At 41.5% G+C, this 27,274-nt stretch overlaps 1 protein-coding gene across 1 annotated transcript in view; it reads right to left on the minus strand.

Moving 5' to 3' along the window:
- SNTG2 (syntrophin gamma 2) overlaps positions 1-27,274 on the minus strand; it is a 587,738-nt gene that overhangs the window by 343,786 nt on the left and 216,678 nt on the right. Inside the window, exons 7-8 of the mRNA XM_040429903.1 lie at positions 3,777-3,864; positions 1,211-1,302 (exon numbers count right to left, since the gene is read on the minus strand). Coding sequence (XP_040285837.1) covers positions 1,211-1,302; positions 3,777-3,864 — 180 coding nt within the window. The remainder of the gene's footprint in view (positions 1-1,210; positions 1,303-3,776; positions 3,865-27,274) is intronic.

The following is a 27,274-nucleotide window of genomic DNA, read 5'->3' on the forward strand; positions in this document are numbered from 1 at the left end:
GGGAAATGCATTGGGGCTTAGTAGAGTATGACAAGGGCATTTAGGGCAGGCACGAGGACAGAGAGTACACACCATTAGGGCATGTCTCTGGGCTAAGGGGTATATAGGGATCAAGATAGGGAAATATTCCCCTTCCCTGTTTCGTTATCCCCTCCCCCAACTGCCTACCCTCATGATTAGTCTCTTTTTGAGTGAACCTAGGTTCATGACATTAATTTTCTTTTGAGGATTATCATTATTATTTTTTATGCCTTCTATGATATGGTTTCCCTAAGCTGCATGACTCATTGTGTATATCACCGATTATCATATATTACTCTTTTTCTAGAACTTCCTATAGCGAGCTTGCACCAGCTTTGCTACTTTACTCCATAGGCATAACCCTGGTTGCCTAGTATCTAAGTCCACCCAGCCTTGCATAGCCTATGGTGAAGAACCTGGGGGGGGGGGGGGGGGTGAATGGGTTGGCTTAGCATCCTACCAACTGAAATGGATAAGGAACACTGGTAGCAGTGTCCAACTTTTCTGGCTGTGGTTCCATACAGTGACCATAATATTTCCCTACACTTGTGGCCTGTAGTGCTCTATTCCCTGTCTGTATTCTTTGTAAAGTCCACCCATCTAGTGTGAAACAGCTAGAGTTGCTTCCTTAGACCACATGCTGGGAGAGGAGAGGAAGAACAGCAAATTAATGATATCAGAGTACTCAGAGCACACAATACAACTCTTACATTACAGGAAACATCTACAAATGAGCAACAGACATATCCAGGCTACAAAGCCATTTCTATTTTAAATTCAGTTAATATACATATGGTTATGAAGGATTTTGCTTTCCTTTTTTAATGTCAGGTTGTCTTTTGCACCAAAAATAGATTGGTGCTTACACATTTACATTAGGCTACAACGATGAAGCAATTGGAGATGCGGAAGTAACACCCAGGCTCTGGTGCCTGTAGAGATCCAAAAGAATCCCTGCCACATAAGAAGGTAAATTTATTACAAATGGCACATGGTAGGTTGAGGCTCTGTTACAGATTCTGTATAATCAGGAATTTTTCTTTATGCCTGAACTTTCTTTATATGCTACAATGTTAAAAATGTTTGTCCTAAATGCAACAATGTCATTAAAAACATTATTGTAATTTTTTTTAAATTCAATTGAAAAGCAATAAATAAATAATATTTTTGGAAATTGTTTGTTACATACTGTGTTGGAATTATTTCCATTTAAATGTAATCCACTGTCAAAAAGAGGAGATGAAGTACCGCTGCTGTGATCACTGGGTGGGTCTGGGGAACCTAAAAAAGTGTAAAAATAAAAACAGTATATAAAAATAATTTAGTTAAATTTGATATTTTTACGTTCTGTTTAATAGAAAGGACAGTGTGTTCATTCTTTAGATACAACTCTATAGAGGAGGAGAAGCCCAGCACTGAATTTCTTCCTATCTAACTTTTTTTCAAAACATTTTTATTATTATTACTATTACAAATTACAAATTTCTAATCACATATAAAAACCAGAAAAAGAAATACAAATAATTATCAACCTGACCATATTTTCATATGTCCTAACATCTTGTTCTACTCTTAACCTCCCTCTCCCAGCCCCTTTGCCCTACTGGATCCACAGGGATGTTTACCCTTCCACTGAGACTAAAGCCACCCGTGGAAGTTCGGGTTCGCCAGGTTCGGCTGAACTTCTGGTCAAAGTTCGGGTTCGGGACCAAACTTGACCCTGAACTTGGACCCAATTGAAGTCAATGGGGACCCGAACTTCGCTTTATTATTTTCCATTATAACATGGTTATGGTGTAAAATAATAGCATTCTTAAAGGGTTTCTCCAGGAATTAAGAAAATGAAAATACTTAAATATTACTTTATTATAAATATTTTCAATAATTCTCAAATACCTTTAATTATTTATAATGGCTCATTTTGTCTGGGGAGCAATTATCATGGGAAACAAAATGGCAGCTGTCCCATTAGTTCACACAAAACCTGTCCTGATCACACATGAGGACAAGTTACTTTACAACACTGAGGTAAAGAGCTGTCTCCTCCTCCTCTCTACTTGTCAGGGATTATGATCCTGAATACATATGACAAGAACTTTAGCTGAATCTCTGGGGAATTTAGTTTATGAGAAAACATGAAGTACAGAGAGGACGAACAGAACAGGCTGTGGTAATGTGTTGCTGTGGTAATGGAGACTGTAAACAAGTGCTGCTGCTCATTATCCACACCTCACCCTCCTCTCATGTCTTCTCATCATCTCCATTCCCACAGAGATTCGCCTGTATTCAGGATCATGATTCCTAACAAGCAGAGCAGAGAGGAGGATGAGGCAGCGCTATGGCTCATTGTGGTGAAGTAACTTGTCCTGCTGTGTAATTAGGACAGGTTTTGTGTGCACTGATAGGTCGGCGACTATTTTATTTCTCCTAATAATTGCTCCCTAGACAAAACAAGCCATTCTAAGTAATGAAAGGTATTTGTGAATATATTATGAAATAATATTTAAGCTTTTTCATTTTTTAATTCCCAGAGAACCCCTTTAAGACAGAATGCAAAAGAATATGGAAATTTAGGTGTAAAAAAGCAAACAATTAACCTCATCCACTTAATTGCACTGCCACAGTGTCTTCTATATCCTTTCAGCAGGACTTGCAAAAAGACCTACGATAACGTTACCACGCTCGCCACGTGGTGAGCGCAGTGATGACATCACAGGTCCTTCTATCTTCTTTCAGCAGGACCTTCAAAAAGACCTGCAATGACGTCACCAGGCTCACCACATGGTGAGTGCGGTGACGTCATCGCAGGTCCTTTTGCAGTTCCTCCTGAAAGAAGATAGAAGACACTGCGGCAGCGCGATCAAGTGGATGAGGTGAGTTTTTATTTTGTTTTTTTTAACCCCTGAATTGCCATATTCTTTTGCATTCTGTCTTAAGAATGCTATTATTTTCCGCTATAACCATGTTATAATGGAAAATAAAATTTGCAGTTTGGGTTCGCTCATCAATTTTCCTGACCCACTGTCGCACTGTCGGAGATCTGTGTGGTTGAGCTTATTCTGAGTATTGTTATAGTGCCTGTGTTCTTTATTCATACCATGGGCAGCAAGGTGGCTTAGTAGTTGCCTTGCAGCGCTGGGATCCTGGGTTGAAACCTAACCACGGGCAACATATGCATGTAGCTTGTATATTCTCCGTATGTTTGTATGGGTTTCCACAGGCAGTCCGGTGTTTCCCCACACTCCAAAAATATACAAATAGGTAAATTTGTTTCCTGTGAAATTGACCCTAGTGATTGTTGGGGATGATCACCTATATGGCAGCCACTGATTCTGCAGGTAGTTGACCCAGTGACACAACCATCCCTGTGCTTTGAGTCCCCTATGTGAGAAAAGTGCATCACAAATATTTGTCATTATAAAAAAGTAATATCTTGTGAATAAAAAACATTATAATACTTTTTCGCTTTAATAACTCACTTTATTACCCACTTAACTTGGTAATGTGCAAATCGGAAGTAAAATGTAATCAAATAACTTCTAATGGCAAAAAGCTGAGCTATGTCTATCTGCACAGAAAATAACCCTGCTGTGATGGCAAAATCACGTTCGGGAAAAGGAACATGAAGAAAGACAAGAAGCAACTATCAAAGTGTGCCATTTATATCTATCTATTCAACTTAGCGTAACAGTGTGACAAATCTATGTTTCTCAATTATCCCCAAAAAATCTTGTAACTTTTTGAAGTCTTCTTACCTAGTGGGAGCTTAAGAAATGAAGGTGCTTCCTTGAAATAGTAAACAGTAATGGTGACTTCATCTCCAGCGTTCCGCAGTAAATGAACCTGGTGTGAATTCAACAAACATGAAAGAAAAATGAAGCCCCACAGACTGAAATAAAATACATTGGATTAAAACATTTTCAATGAAAGTTAATACTATAAAACGTATAGTAGAGAAAGAGATAGAGAAGGAATAAATACAGTATTCAACACGGGTGGACTATGAGCATTGAATTGGTGTACAAGATGGTATAGTATATTTAAATGGTCACTAAATATTCACACAGCTTTGATTAAATCAATAGTAATAGTGAGCGACTATAAGAAACTTAATATGTAATATGTTGTATCAGAGAAAGATGTTTCTGCTCTCCTGTTTCCCTCCCCTACCTCCAGCTTCCTAAAATAACTTTCTAACTGAAATGTCTGTTGTAATTATCTCGAGACCGTAGACCAACTCACAGAAGTATCATATTACACATGTCAATAGAAGCCTATAGAGAGAGGAGAAGGAGGAGTGAGTAGTATCTGGGTGAGACAGGAGAGACACACCGCTGCTACGGGGTTCGCACACAAACACACACAAAGTAATGATTATTGTGTTTGTACTGACCGGTGAGGCCCAGGCCATAATGCATGACAGACATAGGAGCCAGACCTGAGTCCAATTGCTGTGTTTGTCATTCGGAAGGGCCCAGGGCCATATTCACTGGCCATGCTCTCCCAATTAGGCACAATGCAGTAATGTCATATTGTGTGCTGAGATGAGTAGAAGAGCTCATGGACATAGGATCATTTTACCCAGTTTGAGCGCTCTCTCCTACTCGGCCCAGTAGGGTTGATAAAGTCACTGTATCTTACCTGCTGCTGGAGTGACCAAGATGTGCTTTTTTCATCGGAGGAAAGGGGATAGGTAAGAATTACTTTATTTTATTATCTCTGCAGGGGCAGCACTACTGTAAGGGTCCACTAAGGGGGCTGTGCCTGCTCTGTTGCACTTTGGGAAATTATTTTGGCTGCAGATCACACGACTGGCATGTTGTGTGTTCACAGTCATGGGATGTCGGTGGTGTAATAATGAGGAGAGTGGCATAATAGGGCAGGCTTTATAGCTTATAGTTCCTTTGGTGCAACTGACCTGGTAAGCTCCTACAGAGGTTGAGTAAGTTATTTAACCCTGGATAAGGACTGCACTATAAAGGTGTGCTTTGTGTATTAAATAAAACTGTTGTATAGTACCGATATATCTGTGTCCGACTGACCAAGCAGTTGGGAATGAACTAGTTACTTCCGAAACTTACCTGATCAGGAGTGGAGGCGATAGTTGCATTTACATGGTGCAATCATTCCCATTGTATGGGATTAGTTCCCATACAGATTCTTAGTTTCTGAGCAGCAGATCCCTATTCACACAGCACAATCTGTTGCACAGAAACGATTTACGGATCCGCATCAATGATTCTTTCACCCGATAAACAATAAACATTTATTGGTGAAACCTTGATACTGGACAATTGTTGTGAACAAGCATTCACATCAACGTTCGTTCTCGATAATGGGTCCAATAATTACATGGGCCTTTATTAAGGAGCCTCTGATGAGATAACCTCTCTAACACTCCCATTCACAATAAAATGGGTCCCTACATGCCTAATTGAGAAAATAATAATTTTCATATCATTTTAATATTATGTTTACCAAATGGTAAATTTCCCAGTACTTACATTGACAAACTTTCCACTTCTACAGCACAATGACATTATGTAAATTATCTTTTTTTTTCTTCAAAAATGGGCTGTTTTTGGGGTTAGTAACACAAAATGTTACCCTTTAACCATCAAACAAAAGAGAAAATACACGCATAGTGGTCCCCTTAAAAGCGTCAGATTTTTAGTTTTACAGCGTGTTAACAATATTTCACAGTATCTGTTGCAGCCATATAAGCAGTTCTGGGTACTCACTGCAGCATCTCTACCACACCTCTTCCTCACTTCCCACCAATCAGCAGTAAATAAGCAGTTCTGAGGACTGACTGCAGCAGCTCTCCCTCACCTCTTTCTCACTTTCCCCCAATCAGCAGTAAATACGCAGTTCTGGGTACTAAATTCAGCAGACCTCCCACACTTCTTCCTCTCCACCAATCAGCAGTAAATATGCAGTTCTGGGTACTAATGGCAGCCGCCCTCTCACACCTCTTCCTCACTTTCCACCAATCAGCAGTAAATATGCAGTTCTGGGTGCAAACTGCAGCCGCCCTCTCACACCTATTTCTCACTTTCCACCAATCAGCAGTCAATATGCAGTTCTGGGTACTAATGGCAGCAGCCCTCTCACACCTCTTCCTCAGTTTCCACCAATCAGCAGTAAATATGCAGTTCTGGGTGCTAACTGCAGCCGCCCTCTCACACCTCTTCCTCCCTTTCCACCAATCAGCAGTAAATATGCAGTTTTGGGTACTGACTGCAGCAGCTCTCCCACACCTCTTCCTCACTTTTCACCAATCAGCAGTAAATATGCAGTTCTGGGTACTAATGGCAGCAGCCCTCTCACACCTCTTCCTCAGTTTCCACCAATCAGCAGTAAATATGCAGTTCTGGGTACTAATGGCAGCAGCCCTCCCACACCTATTTCTCACTTTTCACCAATCAGCAGTAACCCTTTTCCTACCTGAAGTCTTTCTGTAAATGTCATCAAAATCTCTTCAGTCACCAATAAACAGTCATGAATGATACAGTAAATAGCAGACATGATAGAAGAGGGAAGCTGCAGCATTATCTCCCCTTCAGTGCCCATGTGAGACACATGCTGTCATTTCACACATTTTCTTTAGTTTTATTCTTACACATAAATGGTTCAGTAAAAATTCAGCTAAATTAAGTTTTTTTTTTTTTTTTGTCTTGTCCTTGTGGGGTTCCCTAGGAGATGGGACCCATGGTCAGTTGCCCAGGTTGCCACACCCTTTACCAAGCCCTACATCTGGATGATCTATAAGGACAAGTATACAACTCATAAAGACTCATTTATTTTCCCCTATAAATTTGAATACACTATAAATAACAGAATTATTAATAAGTCCTCCTTTTTCACTGGCACACGGCTCCCGTCACTCAGTTAATCAGTGCATTTCAACTACGCTTTTCCTGAGTGGTCACGCTACTTAAGCACTATATGTTTTCATGCTAATTACTATGTTAATAAGGCCTTCAAACTCCATTTAATTATCAAGAATTGAACATGTACCATTAGCTAATCAGGGGAAATTATATCCTCATGCTTCAGAATATGTAGAGCAACCAATATATTATGACTGTTTAATTAAAATGTTAAAACAGGAATCACTTTGGCATTTTGGATGATAATTAAATTGCAGACCAATAACAGTAAAAACAATTTGACGTCAGATATTTAATTAGTAAATATCGTGGAAATAAAATAAAGCATTCTTGTGAATGCTTTACAAAATATGGTAAAATCTGTAACATAAATTATTGTAGAACTTGTAGAATATATGAATAAATGTATATTGAACTGAATGACAACCAATGGCCCAGTCTTTATCAATAGCGGTAAAAAAGGATAAAAATTTTACACCTTTTTATCATGCTCCAATGCATCTAAAATAAGACAACTAGTCTTGATTGAAAAAGGTTCTACTATTTTGACTATGCAGCTTCTATGTAGACTTATGCATCTCCATGGCGACAGACTACAGGCAAACACTGTACGTAGTCTGATGCTGAAATAAGTCATTCATTTTTGTTCAAATTACAACACCTAGTTTTCCTCACTGTTCTTGATATTTTAAAAAAATAAAACCAGACAGAAACCTGCTGGTCTCCGCTATAAGGCTTTATGCACAGAACCGTCTCCATATTGTGGTCTGCAAACCACGGATCCACACAATACGGTCACCTTCTGTGTGTAATGCTCATTTTTCTCTCTCCAATCTCTAGAAATTACTATTCCTGTCCACAAAACAGACCAGAATAGGACATGATTTATAATCTGTGGAAAGGGGATATGGATATTTTTTTATTAATTTTTTTGCGGACCCATAGAAATGAATGTGTCCGTGTGAAATCCGCAGAAAATGTGGAATGGACACAGATGCAAAATATGTCGTGTGCATGAGGCCTAAGACAATAGGATTTGTCAGAATTTAAAAACTGAAAACAGATCATAGCTGTTGAGGCTCCATTAAGAATGAAGCCATGTGCAGGATGGTGTTACTCAAGTGTTGTTCTCTAAAAGAAGATACGTACTTTCTGACCCGAATAAAGAGGTTCTCCAGGAATACTGATAAATTAACCAAGCACCCACAGCCTGCCTCTGTAAGCAGAAGATTCATACTTACCTGTTGCTCTCGTCCTCTGTGATGCCTCCTCTGTGTCCATATTCCGGACCCTAGCTTGTTTTTTTTCAGCACTGCGTGACCATAGTCACATGCTCTGCTGCAGCCAATGACAGGATTCAGAGGTGACGTGGCCAGAACAGAAGCAGAACGTCACTGCTGAAGCCTGTGCCCATGCCCTCACAGCACTTGAAAAAACAAGCCAGGGACCAGAACATGGACACAGAGGAGGCATTGCTAAGGACCGGAGCATTGGGAAGCAGGTAAATATAAATCTGGAGGCAGGCTGCGGGCATTTGCGGAAAAATCAGTATTCAAGGAGAACCCCTTAAAGTGCACACCAGATACAGAGGTTCAAAGGTTTAGCGGCCATGGTTGTTTTAAGAATGTACGGATGAGGCACAGACTTGTATAAGTTACAATTACACACAAAGTGGTGATATAATTTAAATGACTCAATAGCATATTATAATGAACAATGGTGTAAACCTCAGGCTCAGGCTCATATTCACACCACACTAGTCATACCTAATGACTGTGATGCTTCACACAGGTCCAACTCTTTAATTTAGCTCCCTAGCCCCAATCACCATGTTCTTCTGTGACCACAAATCCTCGCTCAGGGGAACAGCCAAACAGCACCCCTCCAGGGTAACCCTCTGTGCACTTCCCTTCTCCCGTGTCCTGGCCATCAGTCCACCGGTAATCCCTAGTTGGCAAGTTACTCCAAGCCTCCAATACGTAATGTTCAAGCCTATACCAGCTCCCACCACACTGTATTTCTCTTAGGCTACTTTCACACTCACGTCATGGGCTCTCACAAGCGGTCCAAAACGGATCAGTTTTGCCCTAATGCATTCTGAATGGAAAAGGATCCGCTCAGAATGCATCAGTTTGCCTCCGTTCAGTCTCCATTCCGCTCTGGAGGCCGACACCAAAGTGCTGCCTACAGTGTTTTGCTGTCCGCTTGACGAAACTGAGCCAAACGGATCCGTCCTGACACACAATGTAAGTCAATGGGGACGGATCTGTTTTCTCTGACACAATCTGGCACAATAGAAAACGGATCCGTCCTCCATTGACTTTCAATAGAGTTCATGACGGATCCCTCTTGGCTATGTTACAGATAATACAAACTGATCCGTTCATGACGGATGCATGTGGTTGTATTATTGTAACGGATCCAGTTTTTGCAGATCCATGATGGATCCACCCAAAACACGAGTGTGAAAGTAGCCTTAGGTCGAACAGACTCTAGGCCTACTTGTTGCACAGGCTAACTGCAGCAACAATAGGCACTGCATTAGGACCATTTTCACTCTACAGTATTGGTCCCAAACTTCTCTTTTTCTCTACACCTCAATAATTGTTCCTGCAAGTACCCATCCAGTTTGGTGGAGCAACGCAGTCGCATCACTACAAAAATCTCTCCATCATGATCAGTCTTTTTTGGGGCCTACTCTGCAGTTTGTAGCTAGCAGCAAAGAAAACTCGCCTTCTGGCCGTCAGCCACAGCAGCTTGCCATGGCAGCACTGCTAGGCATCTTTTTGAGTACTGTTCACATGGTGCATGTAGTGGTGGGGCTTTGCCAATTCAGTGCAGGGACCCACTCGAAAGAGGCCACTGTGACATGGTGAGTGGGCTTAAGCATTTTGATCAAAAAGTATACAAGGTGCCTCATATACAGTTTAGGGCGGGTTCACATCAGCGTTATGAACTCCGTTATTGCTCTCCATTATAACATGGCTATAACGGAAAATAATGGAAACCAGGCGGATCCGTTATGCTTACTCATAGGCCTTTATTATGATTGATGAAAACGGAATGCCTCTAAAGGTTTCCGTTTTGAATTCCGTCTTATGTATTCTGTTATTTTCCGTTATGATCATGTTATAACGGAAAGCAATAACGGAATTCATAACGCTGGTGTGAACCCACCCTAATAATTATGCTCAGAAGCAAAATATCTGCATAGCATGTGTATGTGCTATCTATGCTTTTCCTTTAGTTTAAAATATACTGTATATCCCAATTCCTGTGATCTGACCCCCACCGATCATAAAGTGATGGCAGATCCTAGTTACATGCCATCACTTTATGATGGAAATGCCACTCCTATCAGTATATAGTGCCTGATTACAGACACATCTACCCCACTGTATTCATTAGTTTACCATCAAGTATATACTGTACAACTAACTTCCGTTGCTAATTGCACTCAGTAACTTTTAGCATTTTCTTATTAGTATCATGGGGCTACTTACCCTGTGCTTCAGGTTTCTGCGTGTACATCACCCTGACACAGCGCTTTCAAATAAGAAATGGTATGCAATTATAAAAGGTTTCTTTAGTGTAAAGGTATTGAGGTGTTCAATAATTTAGCGCATTGTAAGTGAGACATTCCATCTGGTAAATCTACCTGGTTACTCATATTCTCTGCGCTTATATATCACTGGCATTCCTGCTGTGACAATAAGATTGTTATTATGGGCAAAAAAAAAAAGATATATTTTTTTTAAATTTAAAACTTTTATCTATAATTAATAATTAAATCATTCTTAAGTAGGTAATGAGATCGCTCCAAATGCCAATGGGTCACTTTTTATATATTATTAGTACTTTGCTAATATAAACATGTATACATAGAAAAGAGATATGATTTAGCTTTATTGCACCCTGCTCGTGTGGTCAAAGAAAATGTTAAAGAAGGTAGAATTTGGAAAGACAGACAAATAAGCAAAAACAATTTACACAGAAAAATTTAATTAGGTTATGGGCATATTAAAGGGGTTCTCCAGGAATTAAGAAAATGAAAATACTTAAAGATTACTTTATTATATTTATTATGGCTCGTTTTGTCTAGGGAGCAATCATTAGGAGAAATAAGATGGCTGCAGTGCTATTACTAGACACAAAACCTGTCCTAATCTCACAGCATGACAATTTACTTCACAACACTGAGGTAAAGAGCTGCCTCACCCTCCTCTTGTCAGAGATTATGATCCTGAATAAAGTTTAATATGATCTTCAGCTGAATCTCTGTAGGAATAGAGTTCATGAGACATCAGTGCCCTGGGCCAATGAGGTGGCAAGCCGAGGCTCCAGAGCGTCAGGACATGTTTCCGGCAGCTCCACCCAGCGTGCAGGGACACCAGTGTGAGCTGCTTTTCACCTCAATATAAAAGGCGGCAACTGCATGTGCAGGTCCCCTTGAATTTCTTGTCCTCTTGCTCCCCTTACTATGCACTTGTGGTATTGAAGACTCCTTAGGCTTTGGATTTCTGGATTGGTATTGTGACTACATTTTTTAGCTTCTGGCGATTTGGTATTGTATTGACCTCTAATGTTGAATTTTAATCGCGAATATCGCCACTTCAAGAATTTGCGAATATTTAGAATATAGTGCTATATATTCATATTCGCGAATATTGCTGTGTAACGGGGTGCCGAAGGCACACTCGGTCTCCCATCAACCGCAGACCTGCTGCTTAGCTTCGGGAGCGAGGATCTGTGTTTGACCTCGTTCCCAGGGCGGCTTTGCTAGCTGGGAGGCTCCCTGCTCCTAGGTCTACCTTGAGCGCCGAGCTGATCACTCGGTGCTTGACTGGTCAGTCTGTCGGTCATGTGACGCTGGCCACGTCACATGACCCTCACTCCCCACTATAAATACAGGCAGCCTGCTGGCAACAGGTTGCCTGTTAATTTAGGTTCCTGGCGTTTGTTGGATACCTGTATACTTACCTGATCCTGTTACCTGACGATCCTTTGCCTGCTTCTCCTGTACTGCGCACTCCTCCTGGTATTTTGACCTCGGCCTCTACCTGACTATTCTTTGCGGACTCCTTTGGTACTTCTCCACTCTCCTGGTATTTATGACCCCGGCTTCTCCTGACCATTCTTTGCTTATCCCTCTGTACTGCGTTGTCCTCTTAGTTTTGACCCGGTCCGTTCACTATCCGTTTTTTGTCTTGTCTGTCCTTCCCGCACGTATACTAAGTTAGGGACTGCCGTCCAGTTGTCCCCTGTCATCAGGACTCGTGAGGCAAGTAGGCAGGGCCAGGGGTGAGGGTGGAGCGCAGTGGTCACAATTCTAATCGTGAATTTATCACACATTTATTGCGAATATCGGCACTTAGCAACACCCTAGCAACCAATAGGAAAGTTGCCTACCCCTTAGTGTTGATCACGAATATTCGAATATATTACATTGCCGATTTTTGCAATCAAGAAAATAATGACTGGAGATCATGAATTTGCGAATTTATGGCGAATATTCAGCCAAAAATTCACAAAATATCGCAAATTCAAATATTGCCTATGCCGCCCATCACTATTGACCTCCTGGTTCTGACTTTATGGCATGTTTGGTCTTCTTGTTTGACTCTGACGTTTTTGTACTTCATTGTCCAATTGGCATTTGACCCTTTTCTGTAGGACTATTGTGTTAGTGTTTGTCTGTTTGTTGTTCCCTGTTTGTGTGTCACCCTCACACGAATTACAGTATAGGGACTGTCGGCAGTGGTGGGGTCACTTCCTAGAGCTGTAATAGCTAACCTCTGGCACTACAGCTGTGGTAAAACTACAACTCCCAAGATGTATACTTGCTTGGCTGTTCTCAGAACTCCATAGAAATGAATAGAGCATGCTGGGAGTCGTAGTTTCTCCACAGCTGGAGTGCCGGAGGTTAGCCATCACTGTAGGGTGACCGTGCCAGTATGCAGTGATAGTGGGTCCTGGAAATTTTAGGGCTGCGCTATACCTGTTTGTGTGTGATAGTCGTCGCGTTATCCTGACATCTCTCTCTGCAGCTGCCACGCCTTCTCTCACTTTGATTGACTGGTCCAGGCATTATTATGTTTACACTGTCTGGCCCGATCAATCAAAGTGCAGAGGGTGTGGAGGTTGCAGAGAGAGTAGAGCCTCTAGGAGTAGTGGCAACGCCCCTGTTGTCTCCTAGAGGCTCATTTGCATATATTAAAACATCTTTTTTCTCAGCAATGCAGACACATATGAACATGGGACCAACACAGATGTCTTCAGCTGCCAAGTGCACATGTAACAGGTCAGTCAGTTTCATAGGTAAAAATCTGCTGACAGATGCCCTTAAATGAAGGCATATTACTCTGGAACAGGGTCCCTCAATACAGATCCGATAACAGATGCCCTTTAATTTAATAATAGAGTACAGTGGCTCTACCCAGCTAAGCAATAATGGATAAGGTGCTCACTTCCACGGCATACCCACTGCCATTTGGAAGTACATTAGTCGATGATTGTTTGGAAGGGCACTCAACTATCTGGTGGTGCACAAAAATATGTGAATCTCAATTATATAACACTCATACATTTATTGGAACAATATAAAGATAAAAATAAAAATGCAAAAAGCACAAAAAACCATATATACATACAATGTCCTAAAATATGGGAATTGTAACCATTGATTGTATGTTAGAAAATCATGATTGTATTCAATTTCTTAATTATATAATTCATATGGCAATTGCATATACGTCCTTATAAATCAATGCATCATGATTACCTCATATCTAAATCCCAAATTTCATATTTGAACGCCACTATACATGTTTCATGATTTTAAAAAAAATAAAAAAAATATGTAATTTAAATAGATAAAAAATAAAAAAATAAAAAAATGAATAAAAAATAAATTAAAAATTGTGATTGTACAATAGCTTTGTGAGAAATGGATAGTGGCTTTCCAAATTCATAACATGTATATCTTTATCCATATAGAAATTAATGTATACCTAGAATAAATCATGATGTACCAACATAGAAGTCCTCATGAATTCATATGTATCAATTCAAGCACTATTTGTATCGACATGAAAGTCTCTGATTACACACTGGCACTTATCCAAGCTAAAATAGCATTGGTCCAGGAATACTGATTTGCTTATAAGCAATATTATGAAATGTCCGGATCCGTTGAATGAATTAAAATAAAATCACGTCATTTTTTTTTTGTCAATTAAAATAAAACTCCCAAGGTATTAAAAATGAATTTCATTATATAAGATGCTCTTAAAAAAGGGGAGATTATGGCATCAATATATTAGCCCTTATATACAAACGGCTTAATTGGTGTGACGGAACATCCTGATGGGGTAAATATGTATGAAATTATATATATATATATACTAGCTGAAGGACCTGGCTTCGCTCGGGTATATTTAATCTATTTCATTTAATGTTTGTATGTGTTGTTAAAAGATATCAACACTATCCACTATAACAGTGACATCTACAGCACCCTGCTCCCAAAACAGTGACCCCCCCACAGTGCCCCATCCCTTAAAATTGGACCTCCACAGCAGCCCACCCCCTTAACTTTGACCTTTACAGCAGCCTTCCTCTTTAACAGTGACTTTCACAGCATACCACCCCCTTGACAGTGACCTCCACAGGGGCCCGCCCCCTTAACAGTGGCCTTTACTGCATCAGGGGCATGTCCTTTTAAACAGCTCACTCTAAGACAGCAGCACTGTATTGTCTGAGTGTGAGCTGCAGGAAGAGTCACCCTCCCTCCCACCTCTGCAGCTGACAGAAGTAGATTTTTACCTTCATTTTTTCAATCCCTGTCAGCTGAGGAGTGGAGCGGCATGGCCTAGCCAGACCAGGGGATTTGCTTAGAGGGACCTAGAAGTTGATTTTTAACTTCATTTTTTCAATCTCAGTCGGCTGAGGAGTGGGAAGGGGCATGGCCAAACCGGATCGGGGTGTCCTTTTGAACAGCTCACTCTAAGACAGCAGCACTGTTCTGTCTGAGTGTGAGCTGCAGGGATAAAGTCACCGTCCCTCCCAACCCTGCAGCTGACAGAAGTAGATTTTTACCTTCATTTTTTCAATCCCTGTCGGCTCAGGAGTGGGAGGGGGCGTGACCTAACCAGATCTGGCCGTGGCTTAGTGGGACCTAGAAGTTGATTTTTTATTTCATATTTTCAATCTCATTCGGCTGAGGAGTGGGAGGGGGCATGGCCTAACCAGATCAGGGGTGGACTTCGCAAGACCTGGGGGCGGGGTTTTAAGTCTTTTGAGGTTGGACACATTGTGGTAGGGGACGCGTCTGGGCTCCTTCCTGCAAAAAATGACACCCCTCTGGGCACCTTACTGGCTCATTTGCATAATATTTACATAATTGGATTTTTAGAGGATAAAAACATCTACTGCTGGAACAAAGGCACATCTGGAAATAAGGTACTAAGTGCTATTAGGCCATGGCTTTACTTCAATAGCAATTATCCTGGTGACAGATTTCCTTTAAAGCTCTCCTACAGCAGTGAAGATAAATGGCTGGGTTGTTATGGAAACCTGGAGTAAAACAGTGTATGTGGAGACTAAGGGCCTGCGAGCTTCTATTGGCTGATAAGGGTCATGTGACAAAGCTTCTATTGGCTAATGCATTTTTTTGGGAACATCTCAGGAACGGTACGTCCTACAGAGCTGAGACCTGGTCTAAAACCTTCCTGGACACCTGATGTACCTATGTGCCAAATTTCGTGATTGTAAATGCGACGGTGCGGATTCCTTTAGCGGACATACACACAAACATACACTCATCCTAATATATTAGATATATATGTAATGTGACATGTGTTGGGGGATCGCCGGTATTAGTTATTCCTTTTGCTATCCGAAGGGAAATACTCTGATTCGTCTCTTCTCTTGTTTTGAATATAGTTGTGGCCCCACAGGAGTTTCTTTCTTCTGTGCTGCTGATAAGTTCACTGTTGTCACATACTCCTTCCTCAGTGGTCAACAGCTAGCGATCGTATCTATTATTTTACAGGTTACCAATTAATTAGGAGGCAGTGTTCAATTGAATACTATGCATTTAGAAAACCTGAACTGGATCAATACTTCTAAGTATAACCTATACAACTTTCAATATAATGACCAATGAGGGGAGTAGTAGTGTTGTTATTAGCTGTGTCTAGGTACGCCTATGAATGCATACTCAGTTTTATCGTATATACTGTATAAAGAACCTATTGAAAAGCACCACACATATAATACAAAAGGCATTTTTATTATGTGTCTACAAGAAGACATACATGAAATCGAGGGGTTGTTGATCCAGGGAGTTATTCTGATTGCCTGATTGGAGTCGGGAAGGAATTTTTTATTCCCCTAAAGTGGGGAAAATTGGCTTCCACCTCACAGGGTTTTTTTTTTGCCTTCCTCTGGATCAACTTGCAGGATAACAGGCCGAACTGGATGGACAAATGTCTTTTTTCGGCCTTATGTACTATGTTACTATGTTACATGATAAGAAAAACAATTATAAAATACAGCAGGTAGGTGCCATGACAGTGATATGCCCCAAAGAAAAGAGCAGAACAATGAAATGTACGTTGCTTTCTTTTTCGCTTTGCCCCCTCCAGCTCTGCATATGATATGTTCAGATCTATATTGTGCCTTGATTATTTCTTGCCTAGGTACTATCAAATTCCTAGGTTTGTTTAACATTTTCTGTTACATTTAATTGTTCTGCTCTCTTCTTTGACAATATTTGTCCACCATTTTTGCTAGGGTATTTGACCAGCAGTGTCTTGTGGACACTTTGGCTTTGATCATTGATTCTATTGGATAATTAAATGGAGTGGCTCACTGTTGCTAATGGGTGGTACGGTGCTACAAACTAAAAATCGAGGACGCCCTGCCTCAAGGTAATGGATATAATAAAAAATAATGAAGCGAGCACTCGCTCTATGGCAATACTCAGAATTTAATAGTTAAAATGTGAAATAATTAATCTTCAAAATAACAATAGTACAGTAATAAAACACAATAATTCAAACACTATATGATTAAAAGGTCGACCATGTACCAAGTACTGATGAAATTGATGCTGTTTCATATAAGGGGCTTATTCAAGCATATAGGAGACTCAACCATAAGCAGTTGTCCAGTGGTGTCCAAATACATAGGTGAAAAGCCAATAAGTGAATCAATAAGGTGATAACAATACTCCTAGTAATAAAATAGTGATAAAATAATGTCCATATTCAACAATAGTGCTGACAATGTGAAAATTGCGATACATAAAACACAAAAAGAGGGCACCAGATGGAGAGCTGCGTGTGAATACACGCTAATGAAGTTGTGTTGCTTCCTATAGCAACCGAAAACGTCCCGGACACTGTATATTCACTAAACCGCAACAAACAATGTGGTCCGTTGTCTGTCCTCTGTTAATAAAACTTCAACACAGTCTATGGTGTCCACAGTGATCTTACCTCTATCTAGAGGATAGTCTTTCCTAGACAATGAACAGTCTTACCTCCTGTAGAGGAACTCCTTGCTTTGCACGCTGAAAGAAAGCTGCTGGGGGGAAAACTGCTATGCACGCCGCTGCGTCTTCACGGCCTGCAGGTTTCCAACAGTCCAGCTGAATCTCGCGATACCCCGAGTGGGACTGGCGTCCGATCTCGATGTTCACTCAGGTGGTAACAGCTGTTCAATCAGTCTTCAAGGTAACGATTCTTTAGTAGATATTTCTCTTTATAGCATGGCCATGAGGAAGGGATTGGAATTATCCCGAAACGCGTCTGTGCGATCAGACACTCTGCTTATACCTCCACACAAAAGGATCTATGCATGGCCATCCTATAAAGAGAAATATCTACTAAAGAATCGTTACCTTGAAGACTGATTGAACAGCTGTTACCACCTGAGTGAACATCGAGATCGGACGCCAGTCCCACTCGGGGTATCGCGAGATTCAGCTGGACTGTTGGAAACCTGCAGGCCGTGAAGACGCAGCGGCGTGCATAGCAGTTTTCCCCCCAGCAGCTTTCTTTCAGCGTGCAAAGCAAGGAGTTCCTCTACAGGAGGTAAGACTGTTCATTGTCTAGGAAAGACTATCCTCTAGATAGAGGTAAGATCACTGTGGACACCATAGACTGTGTTGAAGTTTTATTAACAGAGGACAGACAACGGACCACATTGTTTGTTGCGGTTTAGTGAATATACAGTGTCCGGGACGTTTTCGGTTGCTATAGGAAGCAACACAACTTCGATAGCGTGTATTCACACGCAGCTCTCCATCTGGTGCCCTCTTTTTGTGTTTTATGTATCACAATTTTCACATTGTCAGCACTATTGTTGAATATGGACATTATTTTATCACTATTTTATTACTAGGAGTATTGTTACCACCTTATTGATTCACTTATTGGCTTTTCACCTATGTATTTGGACACCACTGGACAACTGCTTATGGTTGAGTCTCCTATATGCTTGAATAAGCCCCTTATATGAAACAGCATCAATTTCATCAGTACTTGGTACATGGTCGACCTTTTAATCATATAGTGTTTGAATTATTGTGTTTTATTACTGTACTATTGTTATTTTGAAGATTAATTATTTCACATTTTAACTATTAAATTCTGAGTATTGCCATAGAGCGAGTGCTCGCTTCATTATTTTTTATCATTGATTCTATGTTTACACTAAAACAGAAGAGGGAATATATATGAATGTTGGGAATGTACTACTATATAGCACTATATTATAGTATCACATGTGTATAGTTGCAACTGGATGGGGCATATCACTGTCCTGGCACCTACCTGCTGTATTTTATAATTGTTTTTGTTATCATGTCTTGTATGTCTTCTTGTAGACACATGATAAAAATGCCTTTTGTATTATATGTGTGGTGCTTTTGAATAGGTTCTTTAGGTATTTTCCCACACAATTGAGTTATTTTAATTATTCTTTGGGTATCTTTTATCGTATATATAACTGTTAATTGTATGTTATTCCTCTTTTTATAGCAGTATAAAACCTCTATGTCCCAATAATGTGAATAATATCACAATTCATATACAGTCCTGATCAAAAGTTTAAGACCACTTGAAAAATGGCAAAAAAATCATATTTTACATTGTAGGATCTTAACAAGGTTCCAGCAACAAGAAGAAATGAGAGTGAGACAAAACATTTTTTGAGCATTCAATTAATTGAAAATAACGATTAAACTGAAACAGGCTGTTTTTAAGCTGATCCAAATTTAAGGACCACATGCCTTTAAAAGGCCAAATCTGTGCAAAGATGTGGATTCGTTGTCATTTTCTGTCAGGTAGTCACACGTTGTGATGGCAAAGGCAAAAAAACTCTCCCTTTTTGAACGTGGTCGGGTTGTTGAACTGCATAAGCAGGGTCTCTCACAGCGCGCCATCGCTGCTGAGGTGGGACGCAGTAAGACAGTCATTTGGAATTTCTTAAATGATCCTGAGGGTTATGGAACAAAAAAGTCAAGTGGAAGACCCAAAAAAATTTCATCAGCACTGAGCCGGAGGATCCAATTGGCTGTCCGTCAAGACACTGGACAATCCTTGACTCAAATTAAGTCCCTTACTGGTGCTGACTGCAGCCCCATAACCATCAAACAGCATCTGAGACTGAAGGGCTTCAAAGACAAAAAACTTCTTCAAAGACCTCGTCTCCTTGAACGCCACAGAACTGCTTGTTTGGACTTTGCAAGAGAGCACCAAACATGGGACATTCAAAGGTGGAAGAAAGTTTTATTCTCTGATGAGAAAAAATGCAACCTTGATGGTCCTGATGGTTTCCAACGTTACTGGCATGACAAGCAGATCCCACCTGAGATGTTTTCTACGTGCCAAAGTAGAGGGGGCGCCATAATGGTCTGTGGTGCTTTTTTCTTCAGTGGAACAATGGAGCTTCAGGAAGTGGAGGGGCGTCAAACGGCCACTGGCTATGTCCAGATGTTGCAGAGAGCATTCCTTATGACTGAGGGCCCTCGTCTGTGTGGTAACAACTTGGTTTTTAAACAGGACAACGCTACAGTACACAATGCCCGCAGAACAAGGGCCTTCTTCCAGGAGAATAACATCACTCTTTTGGCCCATCCAGCGTGTTCCCCTGATCTAAATCCAATTGAGAACCTTTGGGGATGGATGGCAAGGGAAGTTTACAAAAATGGACAACATTTCCACACAGTAGATGGCCTTCGTGCGGCCGTCTTTACCACTTGGAGAAATGTTCCCACTCACCTAATGGAAACTCAAGCATGCCAAAACTAATTTTTGAAGTGATAAACAATAACGGCGAAGCTACTCATTACTGAGGTCATGTTTGGAAGTTGGATTTCTGTTTTGGGGGGATTTAGTTTTTTTTGGAGGTGTGGTCCTAAACTTTTGATCAGCTGAAAAACAGCCTGTGTAAGTTTTTTCGTTGTTTTCATTAAATTGAATGCTCAAAAAATGTTTTGTCTCACTCCCATTTCTTCTTGTTGCATGTTGAAGCTCTACTTGGAACCTTGTTAAGATCCAGCCATGCTAAATATGATTTTTTGCCATTTTTCAAGTGGTCTTAAACTTTTGATCAGGACTGTACCAAGTTATAATGTTATCAGTGCAAATACTGTAGTTAAAAAATGCATGTGGCAGAAAAAACGCATAAGTGTTTTTAATGTGTTTTTACTGCGTTTTTTTAGTCCAAATATGCTATTAGACTTTCTAAGAGATCGTTTCATTATTATAACCATATATACGCCATTTTCCATCCATTAATTATTCTTATATTTCCGTGAATCTAATTCTTTGTAATTCTAAGTTATATTATTTATTTTTTATTAGTCTTTTATTTTTATTTTACTTTTATTTCTTATATCAATCTTTCATTAACCCTCTATTAAAGTGTTCTTCTCTATGTTCTCTCATTCTATGTCCCTATTAGAGTTGAGCGAACCCGAACTGCAAAGTTCAGGTTCGTACCGAACTTTGCAAGTTCGGGTACCTGGACCTGAACCCAGACTTTTTCACTGAAGTTCGGGTTCGGTATTCGGGTGATTTTATTATTTTCCATTATAACATGGTTATAACTAAGGTTGAGCGAACCCGTGGAAGTTGGGCTCGCCGGGTTCGGCCGAACTTCAGGTCAAAGTTCGGGTTCGGGACCCGAACTTGATCCGAACTTAATCCTGAACCCAGACCCCATTTAACCACTACAGGACCGCCATACACAGGATTGCGTCTTTGCGGCGGCCCTGTTATTCTGAGTGGACGCACCGGCGCGTCATCTCGCGAGACGCAAGATTTCGGGCAAAGCCGGCCCGCGCATGCGCATTGCGGGCCTGCAAAAGTTAAAAGACAAGTTCGTCATCAGCCTGCCAGCCAATGATCGTCGCTGGCAGGTTGATGATTTTCAAAAAAACGATTTAGAAGCCAGTTAACACATTATATCTATAAATATAATGTGTTAAATGGCTTCTGTGCTCCTCTGCTGGTCCTTTTCGTCGGTTGGTCCCAGCAGAGGAGCACACATCACAGTGAGTACACCCAACACTACACTTAGCCCCCAGATAACCCTCCATCACCCCAATTAACCCCTTGATCACCCCTTGATCGCCCCAGTCAATCACCTAGTGAAAGGGAAAAAAGTGATCAGTGTAAACTGTCACTTTTTTTTCCCACTGGTATTGACTGTTAGGTTTTAGGATAGTTTAGGCCCCTTGGTTAGGTAGTTAGCGATCGTTTAGCGCCCAGCCCACCGCACCGCAGTCACTGATTCGCTGATTAGCGTATCGCTAATCAGCATTTGTACTTTTATAGTATCTGTAAGTGATCAGAACTGATCACATTCAGATCTATAATAGTATTAGTGTCACCTTAGTTCGCCCTCCTCCCAAAACGCAGTGTTGGCCCGATCAGGCCTGATCAGTCGCCCACACGTGCGTTCACCCACCCCCGCCCCGCCGCAGTGACAAAATTTTTTATTTTTTTTGATCACTGCACAATCACTTTACAAGCACTGCGGCGATAAAAAAAATCAGTTTTGATATTTTTTATTAACCGCAGCGGCCTCCGGTACTTCGCTAGCCTCCCATTTGTAAGACAGGCTTGCTTTTTTTCTTGGGTAGTCTCAGGGAATACCCCCTAAATTTAGTTGACCAAATGGCAAACAAGGGGTATTCTTCTGAAGAAGCCTACAGGATTCTGACCCATTCGGATGAGGAATGGGAACGCAGAATATGAACCTGTAGAAAGCAGTGGCAGTCTGACCCAAAGTTCGGACGAGGAGGTTGAGGTCCCTGATACCACCAGGCGTACCCGGCCCCGTGTTGCTACACCACAAGTTGCGCAGGATCCGCTTCAAGGGCAGCAGAGTGGGGCTGGCGCTGTCGGATTACGTGGTGATGCATACACCAGCATCGCAGCCCATCCTGGACCTAGTACCAGCACTGCCGTACAACATGGTGAAGTGGCGAGCACCAGAAGGGCAGTTGAAGCCGCACAGACAGGCCCGTAGAGCCCCTAGAGTCTCTGAGGTGCTGGCAAACCCTGATTGGCAGCCCCCAACTTCAGCCGCACCAGTAGTTCCCCCTTTCACCGCCCAGTCTGGAGTTTGGGTTGAGACAGCTCAGATCGGTTCGGCACTGTTTTTTTTTTAGCTGTTCTTGACTGTGGAGCTCTTGGACTTAGTTGTGGCAGAAACAAACCGATATGCCACTGAATTTATAGCCGCCTACCCGGGAAGCTCTTATGCCTAGTCTTTCCGGTGGAAACCCGTCCAAGTTTCCGAATTTAAAATTTTTCTGGGCCTTCTCCTCAACATGGGCTTAACCAAGAAGCATGAATTGCGGTCATATTGGTCCACAAACCCAATTCATCACATGCCCATGTTCTCTGCTGCCATGTCCAGGACACGATTTGAGACCATCCTGCGTTTCCTGCACTTTAGCGACAACAGCACCTCTCGTCCCAGAGGCCACCCAACTTTTGACCTGCTCCACAAAATTCGGCCCCTCATAGACCACTTCAACACCAAATTTGCAGATTTGTATACCCATGAGCAAAACATCTGCGTAGACGAGTCCCTTATACATTTTACCGGGCGCCTTGGCTTCAAACAATACATCCCAAGCAAGCGCGCCCAGTATGGGGTCAAATTGTATAAGCTCTGTGAAAGGGCCACAGGCTATACCCACAAATTTCGGATCTATGAGGGTAAAGATCAGACCCTGGAGCCGGTCGGTTGCCCTGACTACCTGGGGAGCAGTGAAAAGACAGTCTGGGACTTGGTGTCACCCTTATTTGGCAAGGGGTACCATCTTTATGTGGACAATTTCTACACAAGTGTGCCCCTCTTCAGGCATTTGTTCCTAGAACGGATTGGCTGCTGTGGCACCGCGCGACCTTGTCGCCGGGGCTTCCCCCAACGGTTCGTTACCACCCGTCTTGCAAAGGGGGAGAGGGCTGCCTTGTGTAACCAATAACTGCTCGCGGTGAAATGGAGAGACAAGCATGACGTTTACATGCTCTCCATTTACGCAGACACAACAATCCAAATTGAATGAGCAACCAGTGTCATTGAAAAGCCCCTCTGTGTCCACGACTATAATTTGCTCATGGGAGGGGTGGACTTCAATGACCAGATGTTGGCTCCTTATCTACTTTCCCGCAGGACCAGATGCTGGTATAAGAAGGTGTCTGCATATTTAATTCAATTGGCTGTATATAATAGTTTTGTTCTCTACAGCAAGGCTGGGAGAACAGGATCCTTCCTCAAATTTCAGGAAGAGATCATCGAGAACCTCCAGGAGGTTCCGTGGCCCCATCCACCAGTGTAGTGAGCCGTCTACACGAGCGACATTTCCCCAGTGTCGTTTCTGGTTCAACCCAAGCGCCACCCCGAAAAAGATGTTGTGTCTGTAGCAGGAGTGGAATAAGGCGTGACACCCGCTATTTCTGTCCTGACTGCCCTGACCACCCTGCCCTATGCTTTGGGGAGTGTTTCCGGAAGTACCACACACAGGTACACTTAGCATAGGGATTGCGTTTCACAGGACAGGCACACAGGGCTATTAGGGCCCTTTCACTCACAGCTGCTGCAAACCTCTCCTTTCACCTGGGACAAAGTGCATAATGTACTTCGCCACATCTTTGGGCGATTTGCGCTTTGCACATTGTCCCATGGGGAAGGAGAGGTTTGTCCTATAAAGGTAAAAAAAAAACAAAAAAAAAAACACCGGTAAGCAAAAAAGTTTACGTTCTGTTCAAAAAGTTAAATAAAGTTTATATGTTCCGTTCAAATATTATTAGATTTTTTCTTTTTTTTTACCTTCTAGGTGGACCAACTGATGAACCAGCGACAGCACTGATGTGCATTCTGACAGAAGCATTGCGCTGCTGTCAGATTACACAAAAGTCGGTGTATGCGGCGCTGCAAGACGAGATTTCTCCTCTGCAGTAAAAGATACGTTTGCCAAGACATATGAGCTGAGGGGCGGTGTTCATATGCTTTGGCAAACACTTTGTATATAAAAAAATATTTTAAAAAAATTCCCGGCAATGATTTATTCATCCACATTGATTGATGTGAATGGAGAAATCGGGTTTGCCAGGGCATACGAGCTAAGTGGGTTTGGATGTTGGGCGGAGCTCCTATGTCCTGGTAGAAGGCTTTCCCCTCCTTTTTTTTTTTTGGCAGAGATTTTTTCATTCACATTGATCAATGCGAATGAAGAAATCTGTGCCGTTCATTTTTTCTTTCAGCCCAGAGGCTGAACGGAAAAAATATATATCATTACCCGTATGCTCAATATAAGGAGAATAGCAGAAACTCCTAATGCTGGCCATACATGTAATGATTGCGGAGACCCTCAAATGCCAGGGCAGTACAAACACCCCACAAATGACCCCATTTTGGAAAGAAGACACCCCAAGGTATTCGCTGAGGGGCATATTGAGTCCATGAAAGATTGAAATTTTTGTTCCAAGTTAGCGGAAAGGGAGACTTTGTGAGAAAAAAAATAAAATAAATCAATTTCCGCTAACTTGTGCAAAAAAAATAAAAATCTTCTATGAACTCGCCATGCCCCTCATTGAATACCTTGGGGTGTCTTCTTTCCAAAATGGAGTCACATGTGGGGTATTTTTTACTGCCCTGGCATTTTAGGGGCCCCAAAGCGTGAGAAGAAGTCTGGGATCCAAATGTCTATAAATGCCCTCCTAAAAGGAATTTGGGCCCCTTTGCGCATCTAGGCTGCAAAAAAGTGTCACACATGTGGTATCGCCGTACTCAGGAGAAGTTGGGCAATGTGTTTTGGGGTGTCATTTTACATATACCCATGCTGGGTGAGATAAATATCTCGGTCATATGCCAACTTTGTATAAAAAAATGGGAAAAGTTGTCTTTTGCCGAGATATTTCTCTCACCCAGCATGGGCATATGTAAAAAGACACCCCAAAACACATTGCCCAACTTCTCCTGAGTACGGCGATACCACATGTTTGACACTTTTTTGCAGCCTAGGTGGGCAAAGGGGCCCACATTCCAAAGAGCACCTTTAGGATTTCACAGGGCATTTTTTTTACACATTTTGATTTCAAACTACTTCTCACGCATTAGGGCCCCTAAAATGCCAGGGCAGTATAACTACCCCACAAGTGACCCTATTTTGGAAAGAAGACACCCCAAGGTATTTCGTGATGGGCATAGTGAGTTCATGGAAGTTTTTATTTTTTGTCACAAGTTAGTGGAATATGAGACTTTGTAAGGAAAAAATAACTAAAAAAAAATCATCATTTTCCGCTAACTTGTGACAAAAAATAAAAAGTTCTAGGAACTCACTATGCCCATCAGCGAATACCTTAGGGTGTCTACTTTCCGAAATGTGGTCATTTGTGGGGTTTTTCTACTGTCTGGGCATTGTAGAATCTCAGGAAACATGACAGGTGCTCAGAAAGTCAGAGCTGCTTCAAAAAGCGGAAATTCACATTTTTGTACCATAGTTTGTAAACGCTATAACTTTTACCCAAACCATTTTTTTTTTACCCAAACATTTTTTTTCATGAAAGACATGTAGAACAATAAATTTAGAGAACAATTTTAATAGAAATGTAGTTTTATTTGAAAAATTTTACAACTGAAAGTAAAAAATTTCGATTAATAACAAAAAAAGTAAAAATGTCAGCAGCTGTGAAATACCACCAAATGAAAGCTCTATTAGTGAGAAGAAAAGGAGGTAAAATTCATTTGGGTGGTAAGTTGCATGACCGAGCAATAAACGGTGAAAGTAGTGTAGTGCAGAATTGTAAAAAGTGGCCTGGTCATTAAGGGTGTTTAAGCTAGGGGAGCTGAGGTGGTTAAAGGATAACAGTCACACTTAGACCCTAATTTCAATTTTCATATATGTAGTTACTAATAACATGATATTACAGAATCAGTTACTATTAGACTGACTTACCCCATATTTAATAAGATTCAGCCCTTAGCAACCAGTCTGCATAAAACTGCAATTTCACTATTCAGTTAAGATGGCCACCACTGCCCTCACCCTGAGGCTAATCCCGCCTGCCCTCACTAGCCAGTAACAATAGCCCCCCAAAAGTGTCAGTAACCAGAGCCCTCCCCCCTAAAGGGTTAATCTCCTGCAGCACAAAGGGGTCCTCTTACCACATGTTGCTTTCATTTATACACTGAGCAGATGGCAGATCTTCCTTCCCTGGTCTGCGCTGATTCAACTCTGCATTCTCCTGCTCTGCTGAGTGAGGGAGCGTATGCCAAGCGCAGGGACAGGGAGAAGTGCACACAGCCCAGGCACTGTTATCAGCTGCTGGGGAGGACCTGGCTTTAATCATTTACTTACAGTCCCTGGCTGTCAGTAATGTGACCCTGCACACTGCCTGCTCCGTCCTTCAACAGATAGACGGACCATGCCTAGCAACCCTATTTTAAGCACAGGTAAAAGTAGGCAGTACAGGGAACAAAAATGTGGAATTAAGGGGTAATTGAATACACAGTGAAAAATTGAAATAGGGCCACCAAGGAGATATTAATCCCCACAATCCAATACTCCAAAAAAAATATATACGACAGTTATACTTTAAGTCAATGGGAGCCTGAATTTCACTTGATTATTTTCCGTTATAACATGGTTATAATGGAAAATAATAGCATTCTTAAAACAGAATGCTAAATAAAATGTCTATTGAGGGGTTAAAAATAAAATAAAATAAATCACCTCATCCACTTGATCTCGCAGCTGGTATCTTCTTTTCTTCAGGACCTGAAAAAGGACCTGTGGTGACGTCACCGTGCTCATCACATCGTGAGCCCGG

This window comes from Bufo bufo, chromosome 4, assembly GCF_905171765.1.
Source record: "Bufo bufo chromosome 4, aBufBuf1.1, whole genome shotgun sequence".
Lineage (NCBI taxonomy): Eukaryota > Metazoa > Chordata > Amphibia > Anura > Bufonidae > Bufo > Bufo bufo.